Here is a 26,992-nt window from a genome sequence, read left to right as displayed (position 1 = left end):
GTCCTCAGAGGTCTGGCTTCAGGTGGCCAGGCCAGGCAAAGCCAGACCCGGTGTAGGCCACATCAGCCGAACCAATAGAGAAGCAGAGTCGGGCTCCATGAGGGTGTTAGGAATGGACCTGAGGCCCTCTGGACTATGGAGAGCACCTGATGGGGATGGACATCCTGGCTGAAGGGCACAGATGGGCAAGAACACAGCAGGCAATTGGCAACATCTGATGGGGGTGGGGGCAAATGCACATTTGGGCTGTCTGGGCAACTACGTTTGTCACTGTCTGAAAACAACCTGCAACTATCTTAGAAACATTGCCAAAGGGTGCCAAACAAAGAGAAGTCTGGGAGAATAAAAGTGGGTTCCTAGCCTCTGGGGTTAGACATTTCAGGGCTTGGTCTCCAGGCCTCCTTCCACCACCCTGAGGGGCGAGGAGGAGCATGGTCCTGGAGCCTTGATAAAAGCCACCCAGCATCCTGTCTCTGGTTGGTGAGCATTGGCTGAGAGACCTGCTGGGTGGAGCTGATACCAGGTCTAGGCTTGGAGGCAGCCCTGGGATGGCCTTTCTGATCTAAGCACTGTTGGATTTGGCAAGGCAGGGGCTAAGAGAAGAGGCACCCAGTACCTAATAGTAGAAGAGAGGCACATGGATGCTGTCTACTTTATTCTTTGGTGGCGTGACCTTTATGCAAATAGTAGAGCCATTCTTCCTGACACATCTGGTGGTGGCATCTGCCCTCTTCCTAGGGGCATGCTCACTTTGGAAGGGCAAGAGAGGATCGTGGGGCGGATATGGCTTAGAGTTAGGAGACTGGGGCACAGCTCTTAACTTTCCCTGCTAACTGGCTATGGGACTTAGGAGATCTCTCCTTATGTCCTTGACTTTGATTTTCTTTATCTGGAAAAGGAAGGGTTTAGACCAGATGGCTTCTTGAGATCCTTTCAGCTGTAACACAGCTATACTGTTTGAAGAAGCAAAATACTTTTTGATACATTTCCCAGCCATCCTGAAGGTGGTGTGAAATGTACATATTAGATGTTCGTTAGTTCCTCAGCAACACTTTTTGTTGTTGCTGTTTGTTTTGCTTCCACTGGTAGGTTTTCAGGCATTTGAAACAGTGAACCAGCCACAGTCTTTCTTTAAATGGATTGCCCAGGGGCACCTGGGTGGCTCAGCTGGTTCAAGCCCTGCATTGGGCTCCATGGAGCCTACTTTAAAGGAAGGAAGGAAGGTAGGAACGGATGGAGGGAAGGAGGAAGGGAGGGAGTAAAGAAAAGGAAGAAGGAAAGAAATTGTTTTTTGAATTTATTGCCCAAAGAGTTCCCTGTTTATTGGGTCCAGGGGAAGGAAATAAGTGAATTAATTGGATTGCAAAGTATATCACATTTGGACAACAGCTGGCTGCACTTTGTACTAATAACAACCACTACATTGTATTCCCATCTGTTACTCTTACCTGTTTCCAGGGACAGAGTTCTGTGGGTAATTGATGGCAGCAGCTTGCTTTTTTTCTATGCCCAACAATAATTGGGCATTAATATTGCAGTAGTATAACTTCTAGTAATTCATGCATGCTTCTTTTAAGTTTGGTGGTATTTTTCTAAGTAATTCCTCTTGTAAATTAGGTAATTACTTTTATTTAAGTTTAGTGTAATTATCCTGAAAGTTCAGTGTGTTGTTTTTTTTGTTTTTTTGTTTTTTTTACATTGAAGTTCAGGGGGAAATTTTACCAAATATCAAACCAGTTTCACAAGATTTGCTAATGGAGAGTAGATTTTAGCAGAGAAGTGCATGTGTTGTGAAGAAAGTTCATTGCTTAGGTTTGTTAAACAAATGAAGGTTAGTGGATGGGCCAGCTTCCCAGGGGCTGTGTGCAAATGTGCTTTCTAACTGCACTGAGTGGGGTCCGTTTTCTGGCAGTTTTCAGCTCTGTGACTCTTCCCACCTTCTATGTTTATTTTCTTTTGACTCTGAAATCATTTCTCCAGGATGCAGGCCGTTGGAGTGTGTGCTTTCCCTCTGCCTCTCCGGGAATTGGAATAGTCAGTTGAAATGGGAATGTGACCATTTGCCTAATAACGTTAGTTGATCTGAATAGTAACAGGGTCATGAATGTTCTTCCTGCCAGCTTTGTGTTACTTTTGTAAGCCACAGACTCCATAGTATCTCCAGAACTATCTCTTACCAGAATGAATTTTGGGGGTAAAAATTGCCCAAGCAGTGGGATATTTCACTGTCCTTTGAAATTTCACTGTCCTTTGTGCCTACCACACTGGTACTCTTTGAAGGCCAAAGTTCCAGGTCTTCAAGGTCATTTAGTCCAGCTTATTTTTTTAACACTTGGGTTTTCTGGGGCAACAGCAGCTGAAGTCTCTGAGTATCAGCTTCACAGCCAAGCAGAGAGCTGCTCTGTAGCTCCCAAAGCCAATGGCGTGAACACATTTCAGGTGGTGTTTCTTCCTTCTGTGGACAGAGAGAATAGGCCGTCAAGACTAACTAATTCTGGGTCCCTCCTCTGGGCCACCATTTTTAATGGAACTTGCCTGTGCTTCTGCAGCACATATCCGCCATCTCAGTCCTTTGGGAACCAGCACTGGGTTAACATTGTTTTGCTGCTAAAACTTCCAACATGGTGGTGCCGGGGGTGATGATAGTCATAGAGATGACAACCGTAATTATCTAACATTTATTGAGCATTTACTTAGTACAAAGCCCTGTGCTAAATCCTTTGTGGGGATACTCGTATTTAATCCTCATAGCCCTTCTGCGAGCCAAGTATAAAGCAAGATTAAGTAACTTGACCAAGGTCACACCACATATAAATAAATGGTGGATCTGGGGTTCAAATCCAGGCATTCTGATTCTAGTTTGTGCCTTCCTAAACCCTTTGCCTTGTGCTAGGTGGAGGTTGATTCTAGTTTTTAATAAACTACAAGCAACATAGGCATCTCTCCACACCCTCTTCCCACTGCCGCCTCCTGTTCATGCCGTACATATCGCATTGGCATTCAAGCTCACACCCAAACACTCTAATTGATTATGAACTGAAAAGAAGATGAAGACTTTTAAGAAATATGTCTGTTCTCCAAAGGGTAAGATGTTGGGGAAAATGTAAGCTGTTTAAGGGAGTATTAAAATTTAGAAGTTCTGTGACTTTGAATTGTAACTCACAAAAAAGCACAGAAAACATGCATACTTTATGCATATTATGGTTTATGGCAAAACAATTAAAATAGTTGAGGTAGTGCCATCCTACCATATTTTCTGAAATAGTTTGAAGTATAGGCATGTTAGTGCTGTTTGCTTTGGATGCTGTGAGCAGTTTTGTGGCCTTTGAGAACACTAGGACTTACACAATAAAAACAGCTATACCACGTCAGTGATAGTTTTTTGAGAATGGTGAAAGGGAAAAGTGATCATTTTTCTGAAATTCAGGGCACATATAAAAAAAAATGAGTGAGAAAGGACAATAAACATCATCCCCAAATATGCCATGATTTACATATGGTATGTAATTCTTAGCAAGTTAAATGTTCAAAATACTGAATTTCCACTACATAACTTTTTAAAAATAAGTGTGCTCAGGACAGCACCTGGCATATCATGGGCACTCGGTAAATATTAATTTCCTTTCCTTCCTCTTAACCTCTCAGCCAAACTGGGTTTTTTGGGGGGAGTGGGGGTGGAAGGGGAATGAAAGGGAAAGTTGTGAATGTCAGTTGGAAGTTAATCCAAGAGAGGCGTTACTTTTTGGAACACATTTGATTTTTCCAGAACAAAAATACTCTAATGCACCCAGCCAGGTTTTGTCCTCAGGCTGAGGTAGAGATGAGGAGAAGCTGAGTAAAAAGATGGTAGAAATGCTTAATGGACAGACTAAGTCATTCAGTCTTTACCCAAGGGAGAGGGATACCGTAGGGACTTTTTACTTTGGAATATATATATATATCAAATATATACAAAAATAGAATAGAATTGTAGAATGAATCCCATGAATCCTTCTCCTGGTTTCAACAACTACCCATTTATGGCCAAACTTGTTTTCTCACTTTCTGTCCCTGGATTGTTTTGAAGGAAATCCAGACATGTCATCTCATCCATAAATATTCCAGTATGGCACCTCTGAAAGTTAAGAAACACTAAGAGGTTGGGGCTCCTCGTTGGGTCATTTGGGGAGTATGTAACTCTTGATCTCGGGGTTGTGGGTTCAAGTTCCATGTTGGTTATGGAGATTACTTAGAAGGAAAAAAAAAAAAATCTTGAAAAAAAAGCTCTTGGGTAAGGAACCAATGATCAGATCATTTAGGAAGACTACCCTGAAAGCAGCATGAAGATTGGTTTTGGCGAGATGTACGCAGTATTAGGATACACATGACAATTATGGTTATTCCAAAAAATGTTTATTGGTACCTACCATATGCTAGGCATATAGTAAACACATTATCTTGTCTGTAAGGCCTTCACAATGTCATGCAGAGGTTCACAATCTTGACTCTATTGATGCTTTTGAGCTGGATAACTATTGTAGAGGGCTGTCCTGTGCGTTGTAGGATTTTGAATAGCATCCTTGGCTTCTACCCACTAGGTGCCTATAGCAAACCCCTCCACTACCCATTGTGATAACCCAAAATGTCTCCAGACATTTCCAAATGTCCTGGTGGGGTGCCAGGGGGCAAAAATCACCCTAGGTAAGAACCACCAATCAAGTGAAAGGGTGTAGAGGAGTGACCAGACAATTAGAATGAATGCCATCAATATTGAAAGAACCCAGAGAAGGGGTTTGATTACAATGAACTTAGTAAAAACTGTATGTTAAAAGAGATCTGCGCAGAGGCCTCCTGAGTCTCTAGCCTCTTGATCTCCCTCTCTCTCTCTCTTTGCCAAACACCAATAGATGTGGGTACCGAGTAAACACCTTATCTCCCCGTGGGCCTGCTCCATCTACCATGTTTAGGAGAACTGAATTGAAAGCTGGAGGCTAAAAGCTGTGGTCCATTACTCATGCATAACCCCAGAAATATCCCATTTATGAAAACCATGCCCAGCCATCTGATGAGGGAAATTTGGTTCTAGAGGCAGACCGAATTTTGCTCCAGAGTATATGAAGATATTTAATTCAGAATGTTGATTATAGCTTGTTCTTTCTGCAAATAAATCTCTATTGTTAACATTATCTTTGCAGCAATAGCAAGGGTTCCTTTCTTACAATTGTACCCTTAAACCAAAAGTAAATATTGCTGTGTTCCCCTGTTTTCCTTTCAGTGCGCCAACTCTGTTTTAGGGTTCTGGTAGAGATCAGACTCCCTAGTCATACACAGGGGTTATTGGGGATTTTTGGAACAAAAAAAAGGATAAAGTCCTATAACCTCAGTGCTGCAGCTTGTACTTGTTATTGTTTATGGAGAAACTTCACCCAGGGGAAATAAGCAACAACTGTTTCTATTTAGCTCTGAGAGAAGCCCCCTATTTGGGGTGGGGGAGAGGGATTAGATCATAGCCTAAATCCATTAAGAATTTTAAAACAATGCCATCCATCACACAGGCCTTGCTCTAAAACCCACATTCTCACATGTGAGGTCTCCTCAGGGGAGAGTCATTATTTAAAACCACTTAGGGATTCTGAGCGACAGAGTTCAGCCATGGGCGATTGACTGGATGGAACTCTTCCCAGAAGTGTGTATATTTCTCATATGATGAAGACTATAGAGACCTTTAAATGCCTTTGGACTTAGTTCAGTGAATCCAACCACTGCTTCTTGGAAGTAGTTTTGTGGTGAGATACCCCTACTTCATAGGATTCTTGGGAGGTTAAAATGAGAAAATCTAAGAGAAGGCTTTTTGTCAGTTGTAAAACACTACACACATCTGTAAATGGAAGGCATCACCTTCATTATTTTATCTCTGCCAATAGGCTGATGGGATGAGACTCCTAGGAGACAGTCTCTTGTGTTATTTTGTAGTTGGTGATTGTTCTGCATCCTGAATTATATTTTCTTTAAAAAAAAAAAGATTTCCTTAAAAGCTTTCAGAGTTATTTTAATTTTAGTAATTCTCTTTAAAACCTGAACATATCCTCACCCTGGCACCACCACATTGCACAACTCTGGGGGGCACCATTCCATTGTGGTGGCTTTGCTTCATCCCATGGCATTGCTTCCCCTAGAGCTGGACCCACTCTGCAGGAATGTAGGCAGCCTAGCTGAGGTGGTTAATCCCGAGAATTTACAATCCTACGTAGCTTCTTTATTTTTGTAAACATGACCTCAAACGCTGCTGGTTTGGTCAGTTTTTCACTATGTCTTTTGCTCCACTGTGGATTCCGACACAAGGTATGTGTTCCTTCTCACTGAATGAAAATGAAGGTGGAAAGGTACGTGCAGAACACTCATCACTTGCCGCTCTAAAGGGCAGGGTCGGAGTCTGTCCCAGGACACAGCACCCTTTTTCTGGGAAGGGCCAGCTGGGGAGTGTTTCGGGTCTGTCTCTCACACAGGCCATGCCCTGATGACCCCTGCTGCTCCTATAGCATTGCGGGCATGGACAATATACAAATGATGCACATAGTTATGTTCAAAGAAAACTTGATTTATGGAATAGGTCTGACTTTCACATACCTTTCATATGTCATAAAATATTATTCTTTAGGGTTTTTTTTCAGTCACTTAGAAATACAAAATGTACTCTTAATTCATAAGGCATGTAAAAATAAGTATTGGGCCATAATACACCGTCCCCTGATCTGTGCTGTTCTCACCGTGAGTCACAAGAAGCTTCTTAATCAGTGCTCCCCTGCTAAGGACAGAGCGACACTCCCCCGTCATGTAGCCTACGAAGCAGAATCGGGAATTTGGGCTCAGCCCCTGCGCTGATGCTTTCCAGCTGTGACCTTGGGCAAGTCACATGATAGCAGAGTCTCAGGATGCTCGTTTGTAAAATAGTGATAAGAATTATTTTTCTGCCTCTCGCATAGGCTAGTGTGAACCTCAAATGAGATTTGAACACGAAAGCATTATAGAAATGTCAGAGTATACAAGCACTGTTGTATAGCCTTATTCCCAGCTCCTTCTGTTGTCTCCATTGTCAAGAAGTACGTCAACATTCTAGTCATCCTTCACGGAACATTTCTGGCAGGCCTGTTCCTTGCTAGGCTGAGCCCTGGGATGTCCAGATGAGTAAGAACTATACCCTGCCCTCAGGGCAGAGAAGAATCTAGAGAATTAGGATGTGACAGAGTTTTGTGTAGGACAACCGAGGGATGGAGTAAGCCACATGGGTAGAGACCGGCCCTGCTGGGGTGGAGGTTGTGGCACTGAGAGAGTCAGAGAAGGCCTCCCAGTGAAAATACCAATAAGCAGGTCTGGGGGAGGAGGGTATTTCAGGGGATGGCTTGCAAAGTGTGACGACCTAAAGCAGCATGGAGAATTTGGGAAGTTTAAATAAGTATGAGGAGCCCAGTGTGGGTGAAGGGCCCTTAGGAAAGGAGGCTAGCAATATGCTGGTAGAGAAGGAAAGCAGAACTTCTGTGTACCAGGCTTGAGTTTAGATTTTTTTTCCCTATGAGTACAGGAAGTCATGGAGCAATTTAATCAGGACAATAACATAATCAAATCTGGGCTCTGGAAAATTCACTCAGAGGGAAAATATGGAGGAGGAAATATTTAGGGCAGGAGCAGGGGCAGTGGGTGGAAACAAGGAGACCAGTTAGGGAAGCTCTATAATAATGTAGATGTTTAATGAAAAGAGGCTGAGGGGCACCTGGGTAGCTCAGTTGCACCCAGCTCTTGGTTTTGGCTCAGGTCATGATCCTGAGATCGCCTGTCAAGCTGCACTCGGCAGGGAGTCTGCTTGTCCCTTTCCCATCCCCTCAGCCCCTCCCCCAGAGCATGTGTGCACTCTCTCCCTCACTCAAATAAATAAGTTCTTATTTTTTTTTTAAAAAGAGCTAAACTATAGGATAATGGCATTAAGGAAAGAAGAATAAGGATACTTTTACAAAACTTAGGTATACTTTTTAAAAGATTTTATTTATTTATTTATTTGAGTGAGCGAGGGGTAGGGGGGCAGAGAGAAAAACCAAGCAGACTCTGCTGAGCTGAGCGTGGAGCCTGATGTGGGGTTCGATCTCACAACCCCAAGATGACCTGAGCCAGTTGAGAGTGGGATGCTTAACCCACTGAGCCACCCAGGCGCCCCCACAAAACTTGTGCACATTAAAAGATTTTTGAAAGTGGAAAAATATCATGAATATACTGGAGAAATATGGTATTTAAAGCTATTGAATCCTCTTGTAAATAAATACAAAGGTGTATACACACACACACACACACATACACACACACATGCTGTCAGACTCAAATTCCGTAAGTTTGCCTTCAAGTTTTCTTCAACTTGGAGAAGCTGTACAATTGATCGTTAACAAAATGCAATGTTTAACATTTCTGAGTAGCCATGTTAAAGTTTTGACATCTAAAGAGGATAACTGTTAACACTTTCACTGAGTATTAACAAATAGGAACATGTCAATCCCTGCTGAGATTGTGATGAACTTTTGCTTAAAACTTGGTTTCTCTATGGAATACATCAAGTTTTTCTTTGTGTGTGTGTGTGTGTGTGTGTTTGTTTTTTTTTTTTTTCCAGAAACAGGTCCAGGCATTAAGGAACCAAGTCCAAATTCTCCACGTAAGTCTTTATCCATCTTTTTTGAAAGGAAGCCTCCTGGGCTTTTTATAAAAATGAATTGGTTATGGAGCATTTGGCAAACTTTGAGTTTTGATAAGAAGACCTCTGCTCTCAATCCCTGTCTCCCCCTTTTTCGTAATCTCATACTTTTTCCTTTCCTCTGTCCTGCCTTCATCCTCTTTCTTTTTTTCTGCCTGCCACTTTTAAATATGAATTTGTTGACCCACTGGCATGTGTGCCCTTAATGGGAAGGTAGTAACTTACTTAGCTTTGGAGAGAGTTCATTATTTGCATACTTATCAGTTATGATCTAAAAGCATTAACTCACATCTCTGGGAGTGTTTTGTTTTCCATGTCATCGACAGTAGTTACTTGCTAAAGGAAGATAGTTGCTGTGTCTTTGAGACAATCTCTAGTCCAAGGGGGGTGTGTAAGGAAAGGCGAGGAGGGGAGACTTGTAAGAAATAAAGGAAAGAGACCAACTACTACAAAATGGTGCATTGGGATTTATCTGGGCCAATTTTGTCACTATGCAGAAGGAAATTCTGACCAAAAAATATTTAAGTGACTTGCCCATGGTTATAACTGGCATTCAGGTAGGACTAGAACCTGGGCTTTCTGGCTTTGGACCCAGAGCTCTTCTAGATGATGTTGTTGCCTTGTGAGGAGAATTCTTCCCTACAGCTCTCTAGATTAGTCTCCATGGCTGACCTCATCATATACACATAACAGTCTGACGAGTTTCTTTATGCAAAGCACTACACTGTTTTAATTAAGTGCCTTAGTTCAGCAGTATAACAGAAGAGTATCATGAACCTACAAAGAGACACATGGGAGATGACCCACCCTGGTTTTCATAAATGACATCTCCATTTTTAGAATTTCAGAGGAGTTTTACTAAAAACTTGCAATCATGCCCCAGTTTTACATCTGTAAGCATAAAAAGGCATACCTACAGACTAAATTAAGTTGAGTGGATGGTTTGCTTCATCTTAACCTCCAGAGTTCTTCCCAGTTCATATTCCTTCCTCAGGTCCCCAGACCTTTTACAAACTCCTTTTGTTCACTCCCTGCCTTCAGCAGGTGAAGTAGTGCTAGGTCCATTTCCAGAAATTAACACACCAAAGGGCATATGGCTAGAAAAGTAGCCACCAGGACTTGGAAATTCCAAAATTCCAGAATCTTCAATAGCATGGCATACTTACAAGTGGTGGGGCTTCTCGGAGCAGGGGTGGGTATGTGTGTCACATTTGTCTATATAACTAGGTCTTCTACACTGAAGTAAGATGAAAGGCAAAGAGATTTAATTTACATAGAGATCAGCCAGTGTCGCTTCTGACTCAAGAGGAGCATAGAAATGGGTTTGAGATAGTGGGGAGATCCTATACCTTAAATTTATATTTAAATTTATATTTAAAAAATAGACACCTTAGAAATTTTATTCTGCTGAAAATCCCATCTCTTGGAAGCTGATTTTAACTTCTTATAAGTGATTCACAGAACGTAGTTCTCTTAAAGGAAAGGAAATGTTCTATTTCTGTGGCCTGGAATTAATTTCAAATATAAACATCTTTGCCAAGTGGAGGAACAATTGGTTCTATTTATATGTTTTGCTGCCCATAAAACTGACATCACTCCACATCGAGAAGTATTTCCGTCCCCCTCATAGAAAGATCACGGTTGGGAAAGTGTTAAAAAGTGGGTTGTTTTAAATGACGCAATACAGAATTATTAAGATGGAGGGTTTGATCTGAAGGGACCAGTGAAATATTAGAATCTATAGGAATAGTTGATCCTTCCTTACCTTACGTTTCCTCCTTGTCCACCACAATCTTCCTATTATCTCTCATACCTCTAAGTGTCCATGAAAATGTATTTGTAGAGTATTTGAAATTAGTTATCTCTGTGTTTTCCTTGTTTCATTGTTGCAAGTGTTTGATGAATAAGAAGCATTGTGCCACAGTTTGATAATGGGAGCTCACTTCAGTTTCCAGAGCATCTTCAGATTGAGGATGTAACCTGCAAATTGAAGCTATCTTGGAAATCTGATCATTTTGAAAGAAAAAAAAATGTGCAAGTTTCAGATGCATTGCATTTGGTTGGGATTCTCATTTTGGCCTCATTTTCTTAGTCTGTGCCCAGCCTGACAGTGCTTGTAAAACAAATACAAAGTTGCAACATCTGGTGCAGACTCACTGAAAGCATGTATTGGCTTCCCTTCCTTGTAGCAGTTTTCCATGGTTTGGACACCCTCACCGTGATGGGCATTGCGTTTGCGGCGTTTGTGATCGGAGCACTCCTGACGGGGGCCTTGTGGTACATTTATTCTCACACAGGTGAGTGTGACTGTTGAGTATTAGTCCGCATGCGTCCCCTGTGTCTGCCACACAGCAGACGTTTCAGTGTTTCATTGCATGGGCGGGTGGATGGAATAATAACAAACGAGAGAAAGGTCATTCCCACAGTTTGCGCTTGGACATATTTTGGCATCAGTTGGGTTTTGCAAAAATATAATTTGCTTTAAGCACCGTTAGAAAAGGAATGTTTAAACTACGCTAATTGCCGTTGAGATGTTGGTGAAGGTTAGCTACTAATAAAGCTATTTTGTGGTTAGGGTTTAATTAAAGAAAATTGATGTAGACAAACTGGAAATATAAACCCTTCCCTCAAAGCTCAAGACTTCAGTACAGACATATGAATGGGCAGGAAGTGAGAAAGGAAGCTAAGATTTTATTACCATATTTGCCAAGAGGTTGAGCACTATCCACCAGAGTCCCCAGTCTCGATGACTTCAACTAGAATTTCTTGACCCTTTTAAAACCCATGCCATGTCCTCTTTGATAAGCATAAAATTCTCATGTCTTTCTTCTATGAAGTTATTTAAATTTTAAAAACAACTTTTCGTGAATTGCAAAAAAATAAAAATGGTGAAACAAAGCATTTGTTTTCAAGCTGTGTTCCTCTTTCCCCAAAATTCTGATATGTCCCCCCACCCCCTACCCCTTCCCTTGCCCCTTCTCCTCAATCCCAAGGTTGGAAACCTGGCCTGAACAGAGAACCTATTCTGACCCCAGTACAGAAGGCAGGCGTAGCAAGGGGAGTCTAGTGCAGTGGGGAAAAAACAAATAGACTGCCCTTATGTTGCTTCTTTCTTAGTATATAGCAAAGAAAGACATGCATTTGGGGGTATGTCTAGTGAGCTAGTTGGGCTTCTATGTCCTTGGATCCTTGCTATTTACACTGTGAACCCAGGTAAATTGTGCTTGATTGATCAATCAGAGGCCATGGCCTTTCTGTTTAGAATTTCATTAATTTGGGGGCGCCTGGATGGCTCAGTAGTTAAGTGTCTTGCCTTCGGCTCAGGTAATGATCCAGGATCCTGGGATCGAGCCCCGCATCAGGCTCTCTGCTCTGTGGGAAGCTTGCTTCTCCCTCTCCCCCGCAACCCCCCTTATTTTCGTTCTCTCGCTGTGTCTCTCTCTGTCAAATAAATAAAATCTTTTAAAAAAAAAAAGAATTTCATTAATTTTCCACTGAACCAATGAACGCCCTCATCTTTGGCCTTACCTTGGACCATTCAACCAGACAAGCTGAAAAGAAGACTGCTTTAAAGGAAGGAGAAGCACAGAAGGGCATTTTGAGAAGTCATATCTTAATCCTCACCAGAATTTTCACTTCAAATACCGCATCCTCCAGATGAATCTGGAGATGTCATCCTCCAGGTGACAGGAGGAAATGTCCTTTGTGCCTAGCTTGGGGAAGTCACACAATCCACAGTGAAAGTTAAGGAGAGTGTAAGAGTGGGGCTTTGAGTTCTCAGATTCTTGTTCCTAGTCAGTGACATTTGAGGGAGGTCCATTTCATGTGAGAGAGAGAAAAATAAGACTCTTAATCTTAAATGTAATGATTCTGAGGATATACAAATGTCTGTGAATCGGTTTAGGAATATTCTTCCTTGGGAATGGCTCATACAAGCACCAGAAGAGAAAGCGTTCTGCAGAGTAGCATTTTAGAGTAAATAATTTGTCATGGGAATACGGACACTTTCAGATCTCAGACTAGCTGTTCCTCACAGTCTTTCCCAATCTCCTGCGTTGCTGGGAGGTTCTAGGACTGTTGGCCGCTTCAGCTGTATATTGGGAATGAACTTGAAATTACGCCAAAAAGACTCTATAGCCCTGAGGATTTTATATGGGCTTAACATGTGCCCACTGAGCCCTGACTCGCCTTGGCCATCGAACTACACCCTCAAACCCTGAGAGTTCATCTCAGGCCAGGAGGCCAGTCCAGCTACCACATGGCCCTCACTCTTGGCACACATCCCACTGAACTCACGCTGATAATCCCCAACTCCTGTGCAGAGCCAAGCTCACAAACCTGATAAAAAGCAAAGTGTGGTTTTACGCCCTTTATTGCTTTGCTCATTACATTCCCAGGTTTATTGTTCCTGCTCCCTCCCGCAACAAACCAGAGACTGAAGGGGAGGAGTTTTTACATTTCGTTAATATAGAAATAGGCTTGGAAATAGATGAAAGAAAAACAAAACCCAAAACCCTTCCTGTTACGGTTTCCAGCAATATAAATTACACTGATTTGGAAGTTAAAAAGTTTATAGACACTGTTGTTTGGGCCCTAACCCTGCTAGCATCACACGTGATACAGCTTCAGAATGAATTTTTACTAATAGCCATAGCCTCTGGTTCATTTTAAAGACTTCTCCTACGAGAAACCAACATCACGTAAGTGTGAAAAAGGCTCACTTCAGAACCCAGTGGCACTATCCTGTCCAGAACTCCTCTGGTTTCATACCTGGACCAGCGAAGCAGCAAGTTTAAATGAAGAGAAATCATAATGCAGTATCCAGTGGAGAGATATGTGTATACAAACACAGACTCAGTACATTCAATTTCCACAATAATATAAGCTGTGGAACGCAGACCTTATATGGCATAATTTGGGGGTTCAAGCAGCATCTGCCTCTGTGTCAAACACAACCCTTAATTTAGACAGATTCTCTTTGATTACGCTTTCTGTTCCATCTGAACACAGAGCACAAAACCAAGTCACATGTTTGAATTGGGGATATCTACTTACGTACCTGGAATGTGTGTGAGTCTAAGAAAGCTGAGTCCCTACTTCTTCATATGATAGCTTTGGGCATCGTGAGGGATGCATCCTTAAGGCTATTTTAACCCTGTTTGGAAAATTCCATTCCTGAAGCTTATGTTCTCAAGGAGCCGTTGGAATGGAAATTGTGCTAGAAAGGAGCCATAGAATCTTGATGCTCCTGAGAGCCCTGCTGGTTCAAGAGTCCCAAACCTGTGGTCCGTGAAGGGTTTTTTGAGGTCGGGGCAAAAGTATTTACTTTTTATTTTTTTTGTCAAATTTTCTAATCTTATCACAGTAGTACCTGCATATACTTTAAAGGCTAAAATAGTTCTATAAGAACTGCGGTTCATGCTGTGAAGAACATGAGCCCCCTCCTGCCTCACTCCCTTTTCTTGCTCCTCAGAGCACTATTTTTGACTCTTAGCTGATTATTTTGGACATTAATCCATATATCAAAATAATAGTATAATAGCACTACTTCTTAACTTACCCGTTGCAGGCCTTTTCTGTCCACCTCCTACAATGGAGAATTTAGTTCTTTTTCATCTCTCTGCCCCAGTTATACATTCATGCCCCTGATTGCTCCCCAATCCCCACCATTCTCCTGACAGAATTATGCTGAAATTTGGGGTTGATCACTATTTACTGTTTACATTACTATGACTACCTAAATGCTAAGCACAGTTTAGCTATGTAATATCATTTTCCTTCTGCATGATTTTTTTTTTTTTGAGAGAACATGTGAGTGGGGGCATGGGGGGCTGTGTGCAGAGAGAGAGAGGGAATCCCAATGTGGGGCTCAGTCTCACAACCCTGAGACCATGACCTGAGCCAAAACCAAGAGTTGGACGCTTAACTGAGACATCCAGGCACCCCATTCCTGCCTGACCTTTAATTTTCCCTAGGATTAATGATTATCTTTTCCCCACACACACATTAGCTTAGTTTTCTGTATACTTCTCACTAATTCATCTGTTGACTCTCAGCCAGTGGACTCAATCTCTTAACATATTCAGGTAACAGATCTTCTGCTGATTCCTTTCCTTCACTAAATCTTTCCTGGAGCCTTCTTACCTGGTTCCTGCCTGAACTGGTCACTGTCTCTGTTTGGACACTGCTGTCTTAACATTCTTTCACCACCATTCTGGGCGTTCCCTGCACTTGGGAGTTTTGAATGGCCTGTGTCATCTCTCCCATGTCTTCCTCCTCCTCTGTGGAAAAGGCACATAAGAAGTAAATGATTGTCATACCTTGCATATCTGAAAATATCCTCAGTTTATACAAACACATGGTAGGTAGTTTGACAGAGTATAGGATTCTAGGTCATAAATAATTTTCCTTCAGAACTTTAGAAGCACTCCTCATTGACCTTTACCTCTGAAGATTGCTTTTGGGAAACTCAAAGCCATTCAGATTCCTGGCCTGTTTTTTTATGTTATTGTGGTTTAGTTTGTTTTTTTTTTTTTTTTTTCTGGAAGAAATTTTACAACAGTCCTTGATTTAGGTGTATTTTCATATCTTATGCCAGGCATTAAGTGAGTTCTTTAGTCCAGAAACTCATGTCCTTGAGCATTAAGATTTTTAGAATTATTTGTTTTCTCCTATTTTCTGTGTTCTCCCACATTCTAGAAATCTATCTGGAATTGAACCTCTTGGGGTACCTGGGTAGCTCAGTCAGTTAAACATCCTACTCTTGATTTTGGCTCAAGTCATGATCTCAGGGTCATGCAAACAAGCCCGTCATCAGGCTTTGCACTCAGCAGGAGTCTGCCTGAGATTATCTCCCTATCCCTCTGCCCACCCACCCCCTTTTTCTCTCTCCAAAAAAAAAAAAAAAAAAAAAAAATCTTTTGAATGATCCCCTAATTTTCCTTTTTCTGTTTTCTACTTTTTTCCCTTAATTTCTAAGAGAACTCTTCACCTTTATCTTTTAGTTTCCTACTGAATTTTTAAATACTGTATTAAGATTTTTAAATTCCAAAACATTTTTCCTATGAATTAAAAGCATATACCCTATTTTTATCCCATGGGTATAATATCTCTTTGAGAATACTAACATAGGATTATTTAAGAATGAGTAAGTTCTGAGCTTGTGGATGGGATATATTGATTGTGAACTTCCCTTAGGGTGATCTGACTAGGCCTTTTATCAAAGAACTCCTGATAACACATCTTTAGATCTTTCCTCTTGAGCTCCTCAGGTTTTCCTCCTGGAGGGTGTAGATCTGGCTGTCTGTGTTCTGGGGATCACAGCATTCAATGTCCATGACATTCATTTAATCCTCTTTCAGCTGGGTTCTCTGCTCTCTCTCGCTGTCCTGGTATTGATCAGACTCTCAGTTTTATCTTCTGGAGAGTAAACTTCCTGTGTTCCTCCCCGCTGAGGAAGAGTAGGGTCCCACCAGACAGAGTAAAGAAGGGGATTTAGGGAAATCTCACTGCTGCTTATACGGAAGTCAGCCAACCCCAGTGCTTGCAGCACCTTGTTTACTCTCTCTTTTGGGGTATCTGATGCCACCATTTCTTGAGTTTTTGAGGGCTCTGGGTTATAACTTGGTTGTTTCTCAGCTTCTCTCACTGTTGGCTTAGATTCTGGCTCTCTTAAATCTGCTAGGTCACTCACTCATTTCTTTACCAGCTTCCAGTATTTTACTGCTTTGGTCTCCATTTCCAGTTTTATTTCTTTGTTTGTTTTCCTTCTTCTTCTTTCTTGCAGGTTTATGCCTTTTAATTTTGATGAGATTTTCCTCCAGGCCTCTGTGTAGGTTGCAATTCTGTACCAGTTAATGTCTCAGTCTCTTGATACCCTAATTGTAATGATTTCAATCGCTCATCCGTAAGAAGAGTGAACTAGACCACTTGTAGTTTAGAGAAGTTTCTGGTCACTGTTGATCAGTTTCTAAAGTTGTGCCTCCCCATTCGCCAAACTAAAACACTTTACTTTTGCAAACAAATACATGCAGGAGGATGGGTTAGATGTTGTCATCATTTATCTTTATACTTTATTTAAAACTTGCCTTGTGGCCCCTGAATAGAATGTACTCAAAGTCTGATGATAACAAGAGGAAGAGGGTAAAGCAGGGCCACTGGGGGAGGCCACCCTCCACGTGTATCTGTACAACCCTTGGACTTGAAGCTCTAGTTTCATTGCTAGTCTTGTTACCTGAGCCAGGTACCTTAACCATGTTTCCTTTTAGTAAACATAGACCTGATCCCTATTCCGCAGGGTTATTGGCAATAAGAACAAGTAACCAAGAATACATGTGAAAAGTCTTCTGAACTCCCAAGTGCTACAAAAATGTAAGATACTGAAGGGTACTCAGATGTGTAGGCAGAGGAAAAAAAAAAAACAAACCTAAGAGTGGAAGGAATGCTGCATTTCACAGAGCAAATTAAAATGCTGAGGTCTCAAATTAGGTGTGCCTTTCCTAATCCCTCAGGCTTCTATTCAGCAATCCTCAGATGAACATACTGTGTGTTCTTAAAAAGCATAAGTCAACACGTCCTTAGGTTTATCCCAGTCAGGTAAGAGCTTTTAATTAGAAGCATCTGCCTGGGCTTCCTATGTTTCTAGAAGTCTGAAGTTTCTTCAAGCTCCCACGTTTAGTCCAGGTGAAGAGAGAAGCAGCAAGATGGGTGTGACTGAAGTAGGGGGCAAGAGACTAAGTCCCAGCAATCAGAAGGATACGGGTGGGAACTCTGGTGTGACTGTAAAGGCTTCAGGATCCATTCGCAGCCACATGCACACGCTAAGTTAAAGTAAGATAGCTACAAGGGCCCTGGCTGGCTTAGTCAGTAGAGCAGGTGACTCTTGATCTTGGGGTCCTATGTTGGAGCCCTACGTTGGGTATAGAGTTTGCTTAAAAATGAAAATCTTTAAGAAAAATAAAAAATAAAGATAGCCATGGAAAACCAAAATGCAGGTGCACATAGGTTGGCCATACTGCAGGAATATAGAAAGAAAGAGATAGGATATTTTTGAAGCTTTTAAACTCCCACCTTGGGGGGCACCTGGATGGATCATTTGGTTATGTGTCCGCCTTCAGCTCAGGTCATGATCCCAGGACCCTGGGATCAAGTCCCGCATCGGGCTCCCTTCTTTCCAGGGAGCCTGCTTCTCCCTTTCCCTCTGCTCATGCTCTCTATCTCTCTGTAAATGAATAAATAAAATCTTAAAAATTCATTCGTTCATTCATTCATTCCTGGCTTGGAATATTTCCCCCTTTCTTCATAAATGATAACAACATCAAATTTACCCCTCCTGCTGAGTTTGCCTGCAGAGGGAAAGTCTTTTAGCTTGGAGAGTAGGGAGGGACAGTTTTTGAAAGTGAGAGTGATTGACAATTTCTATAAACTAATGGTAGTCTAGGTCACTCTCCTTACAGGAGTAAGCTTGTAAAAATAATTACAGTTAGGATATCAAGAGATTGAAACATTGGTTGGTTCATAATTGCAAGCAGCACATAGGCCTAGTGGACAGTATCTTTTTCTTTCTAGCATCAAGTAATATTAAATCTAAATCACCGCCGGCATCTGGTTTTCCATCCAGTGCTTAAGTATCTTCCAAGAAGGGGATTCCATAAATTCCCCTTGTAACTAACCAATCCCCATAATCAGCAAGTTCTTTTCTCTGTGACCTAAATCCTCATTGCTACCATTTAAACTGATTTCCTCACGATCTGCCCTTAAGAGAGAAAGAACAGCTGTCTGCTCTTCTTCATAATAATCCTCTTTGGGTGATATTTGCAAACATTCTCCTTTGGGCTAAATGTTTGAGATTCCTCTCACCTTCCTTTAAAATTCTGCTGTTGTTCTTTACCCATAGAGCCTCTCCGTGTTATTCACATCTTTCTGTGATAAAGTTTCTTCCCCACGACCTGCCCGGCCGTGCTGAAAGACGCAGAGATAAGAATCCAGTTGTAAAGTAGACTGCCAGAGAGGTGGCAAGAAATCAGATCTGGACAACTCCATGCCAAGCTAAAGAAATAAAACAGATTATCCCTTAAGAAATATATTTTTCTATTTCTGAAAGTATCTCTGCCAATAGCTGAGCTCAGCCACAGGCAAATATATGAGCCAGGTCAAATTAGTTCTAACCACCCTCCTCCAAATGCCTCCTCCTCTACTGTCCTTCCTCCCCACATCTCTCTTCCTCAGTGGGGTGTGAAATTTTAGGAGCAAAATGTGAAGACTGAACACATTTCTTCTGATGGCCAACTCTGATGTTTATGAGCAGAAAGGATCCTTCCTTGGACTCCTTATGTTTGCTAAGTGGGGCTTCCCTGCTTAGTCCTGCGGTCCTCACGGCCCATCTTCTCAGAAGAAGGGCGGTTGTGTTTGTCACCCAAGGGATGTGTTAGAGAAAGTCAGTGCTCCAAGAAATGAGAGGTCATCGTGATAGCAGAAAACCAAAGGGCCCAGCTTAGAAAACCCAGGGGAACTCCACTGGCTTTTTAAGCAGAAGTTGCTACACATTGAACTTTGTTTCTCATGGTGACTTTTTCTGTAGCACCACCTTCCATCTGACAATGAAAAACTTTGTCCTAATTTCTCAGAAGGTAGAAGTTTTTTAATAACTTGGTTATATTGAGAAATCTCGTGCCTTACATGTGAAAACAGTCACCACGGTAGAAGAAGGTATTTTCCATATTTGGGGCAGATTCTCAGATAAAGATTCTCCTTGCCTTGGCACATAATTGGCTCAAAGTTAGTAGACTGGTTTTTGTTGTTGTTCTCATTTTTTTCCCCCTGAAGTATAGTTGACACAGTGTTATTTTAGTTCCAGGTGTCCAACATGGTGATTCTACAAGTCTATACATTCTGCAACATTCACCACCAAGTGTAGCTACCATCTGTCAGCATATAATGCTATTTTGAAGTCAGTAGATTATTAGGTTAAGTTGACTTGTATGCCATGGTGAAATGCATCCTACAATCTTGACTCTAGGGGGCTTCCTTGTTTTGAGCTTTCATTTTGGACAGTGTTTTACATTAGCACAAGAGTTTCCAAAACTGGGAATTGAAAGACCTTTTTAATGGGCACTGATTAAAATAAACTGGCATGGCAACAAATTGTATTTGGCAAATAGACATCAGAAAGCAAATATTCAGACTTCCTGGGCAGGGAGCAGGACTGGCACTTTTCCTGACTCAGAATAATCCAGTTCTGGATGAGACACTTGTTTGTTGTGAATAGTTGAGGCCAGGCCATCCTGCTTTAGCTGCTATCAGGCTGTGCAAATGAAGTCCAGGTGAGCCAGAAAGTGAAGGTGAAGTGTTGATTCCTCTGCTTTTCTGGTGTATCCTCTGTTTAAATGGGGAAAATATGTTTTCAAAATGTGCTTCACGCACAGCCACATTTGTCCTTCTAATTGATAACATAAGAATCCAGCTGGGTGTGGATCAACATGTGGGCTTAAGGGAGCTGAGTTTTTAAAATATATCACGAATTGTTCAGGTCTCTGGAGGCTTTTGTTTTTTTTGTTATGGGGTTTTTGTTTTCATTTGGTTTTTGACATCAGAATAGCTAAAAGATTTGATTTCCCTCTAGAAATAAGCCCCCACTCTGGGGAAAGTGAATTTCTGGCAGAAAAGTCACTACCAATAAGGCAAACTTCCCCATCTTTAATTACATACATCCATGCAGGGTAGAGGGCAATGCTGGGGAGGGTCCAAAATACAGATTGCCAAAAAAAAAGAAAGAAACCAAGAAGAGTGAAAATATAGTTTCTCTGCCTCTGAGGCATATTGACCCCCTATTCCATCTCTATCCCACCAATCCCAGAAGAAAAGATAATCAGAGGAAATCCAGCATGGGCCAAATAATGCAGTGAGCATAAAAATGCCTGGAGGTTGATGCAGACGTCTGTTGTCGTGTGGTTTCTGAAATGGGTGGCAGGGAAACCTGTAACCAGATGCAAGGGCACGAGCCTGGTCTACATTTCCCAGAGCTGCTTTTTTGGCAGAGTCTTTGAGGGGCCCCAGCAAGGGAATGGAAGTGAGGGGCTGAGATCCCGTCCTTGAAGGGTAGCGCCTTTGCTCTGTGAGTTTTTTAATGAAGCAGCTAGAGGGTTGCTTATCTCTTTGGCTGGTAGCTGTGTGTTTCAGCAGGACAGGAAAGAGGAGGCTCATTCATAAACAGACCTGGCCCTCTGGGGCTTCCCACACTGGAGGAGGAGGGGAGGGAGACCACTGACCAGAAGTTTATTAAGTTTATGCTGTGACTTCGGAGAACATGCAGTGTTTTTCATTGGAGCGTTGATCACTTTTCCCTACGTAGAGCCATTTTCTGAGGGCTGCCCTGAGACCATTTTCGCTGAAGAAAAGATCTTGCTCTAGGGCCTTTTGCAGGGCTAAATGCAAACCATGTGTGTACCCAGGGGTTCCTGTTCCTCCTCCGAAGCACTGCACATTTGGCACAAGGAACGTGCTTCGTTAAAATGCAGTGGGATGTCATGAAAAGTGGGATGCTTCATGTGTTAGGAGATATTCTCGCTGCACCCCCAGTGAACTGGAGGATGGAGGATGTGGTTCCCTGGTATCCACACTCCCCATGTGCTCACCTCCTTCCCCAAAAGGTTTTTCTGGGAGGCAGTTTGCCCTAAATGCCATTTCTTGGGTGGGCTGTGTGCTTGGGACACACAGCTCTCTCTGCTACAGCTCCGGCAAAACCAAGCCTCCCCACCCGCAGTTTGAACAAGTAGATTCAGAAAAAGGCCCCCAAAACGGCAGGTCTCTCTTACTACAGTGTAAAGGTCTCACCCTGCAAACTTCTCTGTGAGAAGAGACGGGCTGGTTCCTGAGTACAGGGGCTGGGCTCTGGGGGCAGATGGTGGTACTTTCTTCAAAGGTCCGAGGCACTGAAATCCTGAGGACTCGGTGTCCTCTGTCAGGGTCTGAGTCACTAACACTGCCTGTCAGTCCGCTTGAAAACCGTTCTCTCTTGGCCACGCAAGAGGCCGTAAGAACAGAAAGCAAACCAGCGCGCCCAGCAACTTTCTGTGTAAGGCCTGGTCGGTTTGCTTCTGCCCGCTGCTGGCAGACGGGGAAATGTACTTGTCAGTGACTTTGTCCCTTGCCCCTTTGCTTCCTTCACCGCAGGAGAGACCGCAGGAAGGCAGCAAGTCCCCACCTCCCCGCCGGCCTCGGAAAACAGCAGCGCGGCCCACAGCATCGGCAGCACGCAGAGCACGCCCTGCTCCAGCAGCAGCGCCGCCTAGCCGGGGCCCTCACTGCGCATGCGGGCCTGGAAGACGTCGCGGCGTGCCCTTGTAAAGAGAGAGTGAATTTCCATCTAAAGACCACCTGTTGTATTCATCCCCACCCCCCTCCCCCAGGGCAAATACACATGTGACCCCGGGACTTCCGTAAGACACTAGAACTCACGCGAGAAAGCCGAGGTGGTGGCCTTCACTAGCCCCGCACAGGCCTGGGGGTTTTCAATGTGAAACACATGCCAGTTTTCAAAAATGCTGCTTTGTCCAGGTAAGACTCTCCACAAACTGGGGCCCTGAGATTGACCCTGATGCAAGGAGTCAGTAAGAGGATAATAAGCAGACGGTAGGACCCGTGAGGAGATAATGGCCAAAGATTCTTGTGTAACTGAACCAAAATGTAGGACAAAAGGAGTTCTTCAGGATTTTCTAAGTGTGTTCCTCCACGTCTAATTTGCACCTTCTGGATGCACACTTCTCACTTTGCTGTCACACCCTCTGGGGGCTGATGTTGTCGGCTTGACGGGTGCTGCGCTCAGGGACTGCATCCGGACACACAGCACAGCAACATTCCTTTCTGGTGCCCTGGGCCAAAACCCGCGCTGATAACCTCATCAGCTTCCCCCTTCTCCCGCACTCATACACCGATTGCAAAAATGTCTTAATGCAAATTTGGGATTTCTTTATAAGCATCTAGAATTTGGAAATGGCCAAAATTCTGGGACTGCAGATTTGGGCCCATTGATGACCTTGTGTTCTAAAAAACTAACCTATAGGTGGAGGCAACTTTAGTTTTAAAGTAGAAGAGGAATTTGCACAGTAATGTATATGCAAGTACAGGTATAGACTGTGTCATTTGGCACATTCATCTTCTCAGTTAAAAAGAAATTCATTCCCCTTTTTAAAATGTCCTATGCCTCCAAGTTGGAACTTACTCTTAAATTATTTGGGAGAATTAGTGTTTCCTCTCAAAACATGTCGGCCTTTCTAATAGACCCTTTTGTAAAATGCGAAGCTCTTGTTCGTGCACGGCAGATCCTGTTGGATTCCGGTTGGTTGTCTAAACACGGTCACCAGTTCTGCCAAGAGAGTGCTGAGATCTGGAAAAGGGCACTCATTTGGACTGCTTTAGTTCTCTTGCCTTAAATATTTTCCAAACTCAAAAAGGATTTGAGGTGGATTTCATTAAAATGGAATAATATGATGCCACTTTGCAGCTAAAATAAGCTCAACTGATACCTCTGTGTTAAAAAAAAAAATGCCAGAGGGAAACTTCATGCCAATTAATTTACTACTGAGGATAGCTTCATTGCAAGTAAATACTAACTTTTTCCCAGAATTCTCCCCAAAATGACTCTGAAAACTACAAACAGGAAAGGCTAGATTCTACCCCAAAATACTCATAAACAAATCTCACCACCCTTAAAATAAGGAATTTGTGCCTCTTTCTCTGAATGGAACGCTAAGTAGGAAATGTTGATATCACCCAATATCTGAAGGCAGTGTCTATAAGGCACATAAGTAGGTGGAGATACTGAGAGTCATTGATATGATCTGATAGATCCGACTAGTCACTGATAGGACAGACTTGTCACTCAGTCACAGAGTAATACTCTGAGAAGTGTAGATAATCAATCTGGATAATATGAACCAAAAGAAAGATTACTTGAGGGCAACGATTTCCAGGCTGTCTACGTTAACTTCTTGAAAATTTTGCAGATTTCCACATACAAATGAAGATATGAGATTAGAGAATTTATTTCCTTCAGTTAACTTTTTAACACAAGGGTATCAGAATGGAGGACTTAGATGATGCTACCTGTGTTTGAAAATAATGCGCTTTGCCTAACCTTCAGCAGAATGTATTGTTTTAGCATATTCTATGTATAAAAAAGTTTAAAGGTGTCTTCAAAGAAGACTAGAGTCTTTAAGTCACTTATAGCTATATTTTACTACAAAAATTTGTGTATAAAGATATATTTAAGTGTTTTTGATAAATTTAAATTACTCCATATGAAATGTTTAATTTCAGTTACTGTGAATTCTTTTGATCAGTTCTTTGCTGTTTAAAAAACCCTTTCCATCCTTCAAAAAAGAAAATTAGCCATTAAGAGATATTAAAAGATCCAAGTCTTCAGATGGACAGGGTTAAAACCTTTTGTGATTATATTTAAATGTATATTTTTGAGAGAGATGCTACATTGCCAATGATTTTATAAATAATTTAAAATTAATTTACAAATTTATAGATGCAAACCAAAAGATTTTAAAAGAAAGAGAAGAAAAAAAATCACCTTTTATTTGTTTAGGTCTTACTGTCAGAAGTATTATTTAGATCAAGGAATCCCTGTTGATAAACCTGATCCCATATTAATTGGAGAGTGAATGTCATTAAGTATCTCAGAAATGTCTCTAAAAAAGCCTTTCTAAAGAAAGTGTTATCTCCCTAGCTTCTTATTACAACATTTTCAATCGCTTCATACTTCACAGTCTCAATACAAAATACAAGCTATACTTTATAACAAGTTCTGCAAGTTTCTTTAAAACTGTTGTTATATTCCAGTTAAATGCTTCTGTCTACAAAGTCTTTCGTTACTTCTGCAGGCTACACCCTAATTCACAGAGACCATTTGGCTTTGTTTGTTGTTCAAGCTAAAGCTATTATTGAAATGCTCTAAAGGAAGGCGGAGGGTCTGTGTAATGCCCTCTCGCTTTTCACCATGTGTTTACCAGCAGTTACTCTGTATTTTAAGAGTTAGAGACATCTTCACTCTGAGCTGTTTCTATAGCATTTTCTGCACAAACGAAGATGGTCTTTTCCTTGTCTGTAATAAGATTGTAAACCCATTTTCTGTCTGTGTTCTGTAGTGGGCATGATTGTGGGTGTGGGGGGAGGGGCGCGCACACGCGTGCCAGCCTTTTCGTACTGTAACTACCTCATGGTGTGAGTGACGCTTCTACTGCCGGGTGTGTTAACAGAGCACATTTTGTTGGGTGATTAGTGTGTGTGTGTGTGACCTTTTTCCTGTTTGTTTTATCTGGGGGTTGTTCATGAAACTGACAGATGTTTTTCTAAAAAGGACTATTATCAGTTTCCAAATACAATACTTCTCTCTTCTGGTTTTTCCTGAGTGAGCCTGATTTTGTTGCTGTTTTTCATCTATCTGGGTAAAAAGAGTACCCTTAAAATCCCTGTGGCCAGTTTGAACACCCCCATTGTATTCTTTGCTCTGTTCAATGTGTTGGCAATTTTATGAACATGCTTAGATGTATAGTTTTGATAACCACAGTTTTAAGTCCTTTATCTGTGCATAATAAAAAAGATATATACCAATTTATTAATGCCTGTCTTGTTTGGTTATCATTAAATTCTACCATCAGGATGGTGTAATTTTTTCCTTGTGACTTTCTCCTACATTGATCCTCTGTTGCAAATGCACTTATGAGGAGCGGGGAGTGAAGAGGCTAAGAGAAAAGCCTAACTCAGTAGAGCAGAGAGAAAGAATGGATAGACCAGAAGAAACGTACAGCAGGAGCTGTCACTATTCTCGGAAAAATGGGGCGGGAGACCCAGAAGTGGGTGTCAGCCCCTGCATCCATTCCTGGCCTTTCTGTCAACCTCCTGGAACCAAGGAATGGGAAGTAATAGTACTTTGGATCTCCACATACCCCAGTGATGGTTCCAGCATTCTCTATGGACCTGGATGACCACTACCTTTTAACTGCCCGAGCCAGAAATCTGGAAATCTAACTGGAGTCCTCTTTGGCCTCCCACCACCAAATTAATAAGTCCAAGTTTATTCAACCTTTTCTACTCCTGCTGCTATTATCCAGACTCCAAGGCCCATTATCTCTTAAACTAAAGGACTACAACCTCCTAACTAGTATGCTGACTTCCAAATTTGGCCCCTGCTAGTTCTTTCTTCACTATGCAACCAAGAGAATTGAATAAAGGCTCAAATCATGTCACTTTCTAACTGGAAGCCTTTAAGTAGTCCCCCCACTTGCTTTCAGGATAAAGTTCAACCTCCTAGATAGAGCTTAAAGAGAATAATCTGCCTACCTTCCCAGCTACTACTTTCATCTCTCTGGAACTCATATTCCCTGTGGCACATCCCCCACATGACACCACTTAACCAAACCACCTAGGCACCCCCGGATCCATAGTGTTTTTATCGTAACATCTTCTAAAAATTTTTCTTGCACACACAATATACATATATAAAATGAATGCAAATAATACGTGTAGCTCTGGAAAAGTCCCCATAAGCCTCACACTTAAGGTAATAATACTGATTTATTGTATGTATTCCCAGGCATTTCCTTATATTACATTGTACATGTCACTATAACACGTAAGATCATATCCTAGCATTTGACTTGCTTCTTTCACATGGCATATCCTCCTATCAGATTTCGTGAGTATTGATCGTCACTTTTTGTTTTAACTAGATTTTCTTTAAATTGCCAAATTCCTTAAATAAAGTTAATGCTCTTTCCCTGGCACCTCCCAGGAGGAAGTGATGTTTACAGCCTTTTTTCTCATTCAAACACACGAAACGTGTTCACAGACGGATTTTTGTTTTGTTTACTAATAATGGGATCCCAGTATACATATTCTGAAACTTGCCTTTTTCACTGGACATGGTCTTCCCTCGAGGTTAATAGATATAGAACAAATTCATGCTTTTAATGGCAATATAATATTTCATACAATTAGCCAATTCATTAGTGATAGACATTTAGAAGTATTCTTTTTAGGGTTTTTGCCAAGATACCCTGCTGCAGTTAATATCCTTGTATATATATCCTTGTGTTCTAGTGCACTAAAGCAAAGTGACATTGTCACAGAGAAACTGACAAATTTATCATTATAGATTTTAACATATTATAGAAGGTGGTAAATCACAAAGATTTGGATATGGAAGATTTGAACAAGGCAATTAAATTAAACTTGATCTAATGCCTATACACAAAATTTGAGAATTTTGTACATACA

At 41.8% G+C, this 26,992-nt stretch overlaps 1 protein-coding gene across 2 annotated transcripts in view; it reads left to right on the top strand.

Moving 5' to 3' along the window:
• The window catches only part of TGFBR3 (transforming growth factor beta receptor 3), a 203,270-nt gene extending 177,939 nt beyond the window's left edge, over nucleotides 1–25,331 (top strand). Inside the window, exons 15-17 of one of the 2 annotated variants that reach the window (XM_032867117.1) lie at nucleotides 8,630–8,671; nucleotides 10,903–11,007; nucleotides 21,881–25,331. In XM_032867117.1, coding sequence (XP_032723008.1) covers nucleotides 8,630–8,671; nucleotides 10,903–11,007; nucleotides 21,881–21,999 — 266 coding nt within the window. In that variant the 3' untranslated portion in view covers nucleotides 22,000–25,331. Of the gene's footprint in view, nucleotides 1–8,629; nucleotides 8,672–10,899; nucleotides 11,008–21,880 lie in introns of both variants that reach the window. The other variant, XM_032867116.1, reaches the window with a different exon arrangement.
• The last annotated feature ends 1,661 nt before the right edge of the window (nucleotides 25,332–26,992 follow it).

Source organism: Lontra canadensis, unplaced genomic scaffold (genome assembly GCF_010015895.1).
Source record: "Lontra canadensis isolate GAN:19392208 unplaced genomic scaffold, GSC_riverotter_1.0 scaffold33, whole genome shotgun sequence".
NCBI classification, from domain to species: domain Eukaryota; kingdom Metazoa; phylum Chordata; class Mammalia; order Carnivora; family Mustelidae; genus Lontra; species Lontra canadensis.
Note: the sequence above shows the minus strand (reverse complement) of the source record. Positions and strands in the feature narration are given on the sequence as shown.